This window comes from Aquarana catesbeiana, linkage group LG02 (assembly GCF_042186555.1).
Source record: "Aquarana catesbeiana isolate 2022-GZ linkage group LG02, ASM4218655v1, whole genome shotgun sequence".
NCBI lineage: Eukaryota > Metazoa > Chordata > Amphibia > Anura > Ranidae > Aquarana > Aquarana catesbeiana.
This window is the reverse complement of record NC_133325.1, coordinates 643,051,478-643,057,477: the sequence shown is the minus strand read 5'-3', so window position 1 is coordinate 643,057,477 and position 6,000 is coordinate 643,051,478. Positions and strand designations below refer to the sequence as shown.

General features: G+C 43.8%; 1 protein-coding gene across 1 annotated transcript in view; it reads left to right on the top strand.

Annotated features, from left to right (window-relative positions):
* The first annotated feature begins 230 nt into the window (after positions 1-230).
* Positions 231-6,000, top strand: part of MAP3K15 (mitogen-activated protein kinase kinase kinase 15) — a 268,377-nt gene continuing 262,607 nt past the window's right edge. The window contains exon 1 of the mRNA XM_073616468.1: positions 231-2,298. Within this exon, the coding sequence (XP_073472569.1) occupies positions 1,905-2,298 (394 nt within the window). The 5' untranslated portion in view covers positions 231-1,904. The remainder of the gene's footprint in view (positions 2,299-6,000) is intronic.

Sequence of the window (6,000 nt, the reverse complement as noted above, 5' to 3'; positions counted from 1 at the left end):
CACATAACTTCTCCCACATTTAGAAAAGTAAAGCACAGGAGTGCCTGTATTAGATAATTGTGTTTTATTTATAAACGTCATATTATACTACATTGTGGTAGTGTTGGTGACACTCTTTTGCGTCTCATTAGGTTTGACTAGTGTAACCAAAACGTGGAGGAGGTTGTGGCCAGGTGTGTGTGTGACAGGCGGTGTGTGTACACCAAGGACAGGGTGTGTTCACATTCTCCTCAGCCCCCTGTTATTAGAGGAAGTGCTGGAGGCTCAGCCATATTCCCCATACAGCCGCCACTCCCTGCTCAACACTGACATAGGGTCAGACAGCACTGTCTTGTCCCTCATAACACCATAGACTCCAGCGTGTGAATGACCGGCCTCGGAGGAGGAGGTGCCATTTACAGCTGGAGGCAGAGGGAGGGGGACCGTCCCGCCCTTCCAGGACAAGACATGAGTGGGAGCTGAGCCCGGCCGCCTTATTACACACTGTGACACCGAGGAGACACAGAGCACCGCCACCATTCACATGGGGAGGACATCACTCAGCAACATGGGCCATGACTGATCCCTGCACAGGAATCTATATGGGAACTCACTGACAGGGTGCTGGAGGGATGCCGGGAAAGTTACTTTTTATATCAGCTCAGCAGCTGTTCTGACTACATACAGATCCCTGGACACAGAGCCTGCATTGAGATCAGACTATATTCTGTACTGATTACATACAGATCCCTGGACACAGAGCCTGCATTGAGATCAGACTATATTCTGTACTGATTACATACAGATCCATAGACATAGAGCATGCATTGAGAGCAGACTACATCCTGTACTGATTAAATAGAGATCCATAGAGCCTGCATCGAGAGCAGACTACTTTCTGTACTGATTACATATAGATCCAAGGAGCCTGCATTAAGAGCAGATTATATTCTGCACTGATTAAATAGATATCCATAGAGCCTGCATTGAGATCAGACTATTCTGTACTGAATACATACAGATCCATAAAGCCTGCATTGAAATCAGACTATATTCTGTACTGATTAAATACAGATCCATAGAGCCTGCACTGAGATCAGAATATATTCTGTATTGATTACATACAGATCCATAGAGCCTGCATTGAGATAAGACTATATTCTGTACTTATTCCATACAGATCTATAAAGACTGCATTGAGATCAGACTATATTCTGTACTGATTACACACAGATCCATAGAGCCTGCATTGAGATTGGACTATATTCTGTACTGATTACACACAGATCCATAAAGCCTGCATTGAGATCAGACTATATTCTGTATTGATTACACACAGATCCATAAAGCCTGCACTGAGATCAGAATATATTCTGTATTGATTACATACAGATCCATAGAGCCTGCATTGAGATCAGACTATATTCTGTACTGATTACACACAGATCCATAAAGCCTGCATTGAGATCAGACTATATTCTGTACTGATTACACACAGATCCATAGAGCCTGCATTGAGATTGGACTATTCTGTACTGATTACATATAGATCTATAGAGCCTGCATTGAGATTGGACTATTCTGTACTGATTACATATAGATCCATAGAGCATGCACTAAAATCAGAATATATTCTGTACTGATTACATACAGATCCATAGACGTAGAGCCTGCATATAGCCTCAGACTATATTCTACACTGATCAGTAAACTTCCACTGACTCTACAGCTGCTGCAGGTGACATTTCTCACATGACTCTAGAATTCATTGGCGGAGCTGCTCTTCTGTTTATTCTGTGACATGCAGGACAGATTAGATGAGCCCTGTGTCCTGCTCTACCCTTTTATATAGTGTGGATTCAATCTAAAGGGTTGATCAGAGCCCCCCCTTCCCAACCACCAGTGACTATACAGAGTCCTGTCCAATGTGGGGAGGGACAGAAGCAGCACCTGTCAGCATGGAAAGCAGTGGGCTCTATGCTTCAGCACAGGCACCTGTAGAGATGGGGGTTTGCAGCCAGGCTGGATCAGGGGGGGAAGTTCAGTGTACATCATCATCGGGGGTGCCGGGGGTCAGTTCTGCCCCTGAACCCCCAGGAGGAGGCGAGGGATCCCAGTGGATCAGCAAGCAAAGATCGCTGAGAGTGGTGTATGTCTTGAATGACAGCCTGAAGTCAGCCATGGGGGGCAGCCCTGAATCTGGAGCCCTGCAATGTCTGCACCGAGCCTGTGAGAGCGAGGGGGCACAGCTGACCAGTGTGAACTTTGGGGAGCTGGATTTCGGGGAGACAGAGGTGCTGGACACCTTCTACGATGCAGGTAAGACGACTGATCAGCATGGATATGAGACGCTGACGTGTTTCACCTTTTTTGGGTAAAAATTTAAATAGTACATTGTGGAAGAGGCTGAGTTTTAATGGGGTGAAAATGTTCATTTTAAAGCAAATCTAAACCCTCTAAAGCTTGATCGGCTTGCGGGCCAAATGGAAGTAATCCAACAGATCCTAAAAACCACGCTAAACAGTGCAGATGGACTAAACTCCCATTGCTGGCTATTGTATTCAGACAGCCAGCACCAGCAGCTGTCAGAATACCTGAACAGTGGATGCAGTTGATTTTGTGCAGGTGCTGTTCAGCCTACAATTCTCTGCCTGGCTTCTTCAACAAATGTCAATTGAATCTAGGAGTATAAGTGCGGGTGGAAGGTGTGTATCTCAATTGCACCACATCCCCTATATTGCATAGTGAAAGTTGTGCCAAAAATAGGAATGGGATTTTCAGGGTGCTTAGATTATAACCAAAGATAACAGTTAAAATTGGACAGTTTTTATTACAAATATTACATAAAATCCATAACAAAAGTTTGAAGAGATTCCTAGTAGAAATCCAATTCATACTCTATGGTGATATTGACAAGATCCTTTACACAAGTTTTTCTACATGTTTCGCCAGCATGGCTTCTTCAGGAAGTATGTGTGTGTGTAGGATACTAGTAAAAATACAAAAACATTCATATAAGAAATGCCAATTGAACAGTCAAACTTTTGTTGAGCTGGATGGTACCGACCATAGCTCAAGCTTTGCCCGATTCAGGAAATGGGACAAAATTCAAGTCGTGTATGCCTCCCCCCCCCCCCCGCTGAGAGAACATAATGGCTCTGCTGAAGGGATTACCCCATCAACACAGTTTTCAAACAATTTTCTTTCCTGCAAAGCGTAGTTGCAGTAAAGAAGAAAACTCCATCCATGGCCGGCTTTAGGGCCTATTCACCCACTGAAGTCCTGGTGTATTGTGTTAACGCATTTGTGTTAAACTGTGTTTTTTTTCATGTTATAACATGCATTGCTTTAGCAAAACGTCTGAGAAAATGGACATATACCATAGTGCATTACCCTGTGTCATGGTACGCTGTATACAAAAAGCCCTGCCCATTAAAATGAATGGGAAGCGCTTCCAAAGCACCTGAAAAACGTTTTAGAAGCGCCACAACCCTTCTTTTGGGGTTAAAAGTGCCATGATAGCAGCCGAAAAGCGCCGCTTAAACAGCGCTAAAGCACCGCTACAATGAGCGGCGCTTTAGCACTAATGTGGCCGTGGCTCAGTGTAAAAGGGCTCTGACTTCTGCAATGTTTATTGATGTGGTGCCAGTGGGAGTAAACAGTGCCCCATCTTTGGTATTTGGGTGAGGAATAGTGCCCAGTTGTTATTATCAGTGGGAAAAATAGCACCCTTGTTGTCAGTGGCAGGAATTATGCCCCATTGTTGGTGTCAGTGGGCAGAATAGTGTCTCATATAAGTGGGATGAATAGTGCCCCAAAGGCCAAATAAAGGCAAGCAAAGCGCCACATCTGGCCCCCGGCCTGCAGTTTGGAGCCCCCAGCTCTACAGAACGATATACCAGATGCATGGTCGCCAATATTATGTGATACAGGATGGAGTTTTCTGTGAGAAGGTGATGTCCAGGCAGGTATTCATTGTCAATCCATGAACACAGGTTCTCCTTCTCAGACAGTTTCTACATGGGACAAATTGCCCATTCTCTGCTGTCATTGGCTAAAGAGAGCCAAGTGGAGTGGTGGGGGGGCTGAAGAGAAGGTAATAATGTGGAGCTGGCATAGGAGACAATTGGGTGAACCTGATGGTTGGGCCCGCAAGGCTGTTAGAACCTAGAACTCAAATATAGAGATACAGTGCCTTGAAAAAGTATTCATACCCCTTGAAATTTTCCACATTTTGTCATGTTAGGGCCAAAAATGTAAATGTATTTTATTGGGATTTTATGTGATAGACCAACACAAATTGGCACATAATTGTGAAGTGGAAGGAAAATGATAAATGGTTTTCAAATTTTTTTACAATTACATTTCTGAAAAGTGTGGCATGCAGTTTTATTCAGCCCCCTTTACTCTGATACCCCTAAGTAAAATCTGGTTGCATGGATGCTCAACCTGTGGCCCTCCAGCTGTTGCAAAACTACAAGTCCCATGAGGCATTGCAAGGCTGACAGTTAAAAGCATGACTCCCAAAGGCAAAGGCATGATGGGACTTGTAGTTCCACAACAGGTGAAGGGCCACAGATTAAGTACCCTTGATAGTGGAACCTTCTGTCCTCAGAAGTCACCTGATTAGTAAACAGAGTCCATCTATGTATAATTTAGTCTCAGTGTAAATACAGCTGTTCTAGGAAGCCCTCAGAGGTTTGTTAGAGGACTTTAGTGAACAAACAGCATCATGAAGGCCAAGAAACACATGAGACAGGTCAGGGATAAAGTTGAGGGGAAGTTTAAATAAAAAAAATCCCAAGCTTTAAACATCTCATGGAGCACTGTTCAATCCATCACCCGAAAATGAAAACGGTATGGCACAACTACAAACCTACAAAGACATGGCTGTCCACCTAAACTGACAGGCTGGGCAGGGAGAGCACTAATCAGAAAAGCAGCCAAGAGGCCCATGGTAACTCTGGAGGAGCTGCAGAGATCCACAGCGCAGGTGGGTGAATCTGTCCACAGGACAACTATTAGTCGTGCACTCCTCAAATCTGGCCTTTATGGAAGAGTAGCAAGAAGAAAGTCATTGCTGAAAGAAAGCCATAAGAAGTTTGCAGTTTGCGGGAAGCCATGTGGGGGACTCAGCAAACATGTGGAAGAAGTTGCTCTGGTTAGAGCAATATTGAACTTTTTGGCCTAAAAGCAAAACGCTATGTGTGGCGGAAAACTAACACTGCACATTACCCTGAACACATCATACCCACCGTGAAACATGGTGGTGGCAGCATCATGTTGTGGGGATGCTTTTCATCAGCAGGTACAGGAAAGCTGGTCAGAGTTGATGGAAAGATGGATGGAGCTAAATGTAGGGCAATCTTCGAAGAAAACCTGAGTCTGCAAAAGACTTGAGACGGGGCGGAGGTTCACCTTCCAGCAGGACAACGACCCTAAACATACAGCCAGAGCTATTGGAATGGTTTAGATCAAAGCATATTCATGTGTTAGAATGGCCCAGTCAAATTCCAGACCTAAATCCAATTGAGAATCTGTGGCAAGACTTGAAAATTGCTGTTCACAGAAGCTCTCCATCCAATCTGACAGAGCTTGAGCTATTTTGCAAAGAAGTACTGGCAAAAATGTCACTCTCTAGATGTGCAGAGCTGGTAGAGACATCCCCAAAAAGACTGTAATTGCAGCGAAAGGTGGTTCTACAAATTATTGACTCAGGGGGGCTGAAGACAATTGAACGACACACTTTTCACATATTTATTTGTAAAAAAATTTGAAATCCAGTTATCATTTCCCTTCTACTTCACAATTATGTGCCACTTTGTGTTGGTCTATCACATAAAATCCCAATAAAATACATTTATATTTTTGGTTGTAACATGACAAAATGTGGAAAATTTCAAGGTGTATGAATATTTTTTCAAGGCACTGTATCTACACTAAAATTCCAACAAGATGTAGGAAGTGATTCCTAAAGCGGAACTTCACCCAAAAGGAGAAGTTCTGCTTGTTTGCATCTTA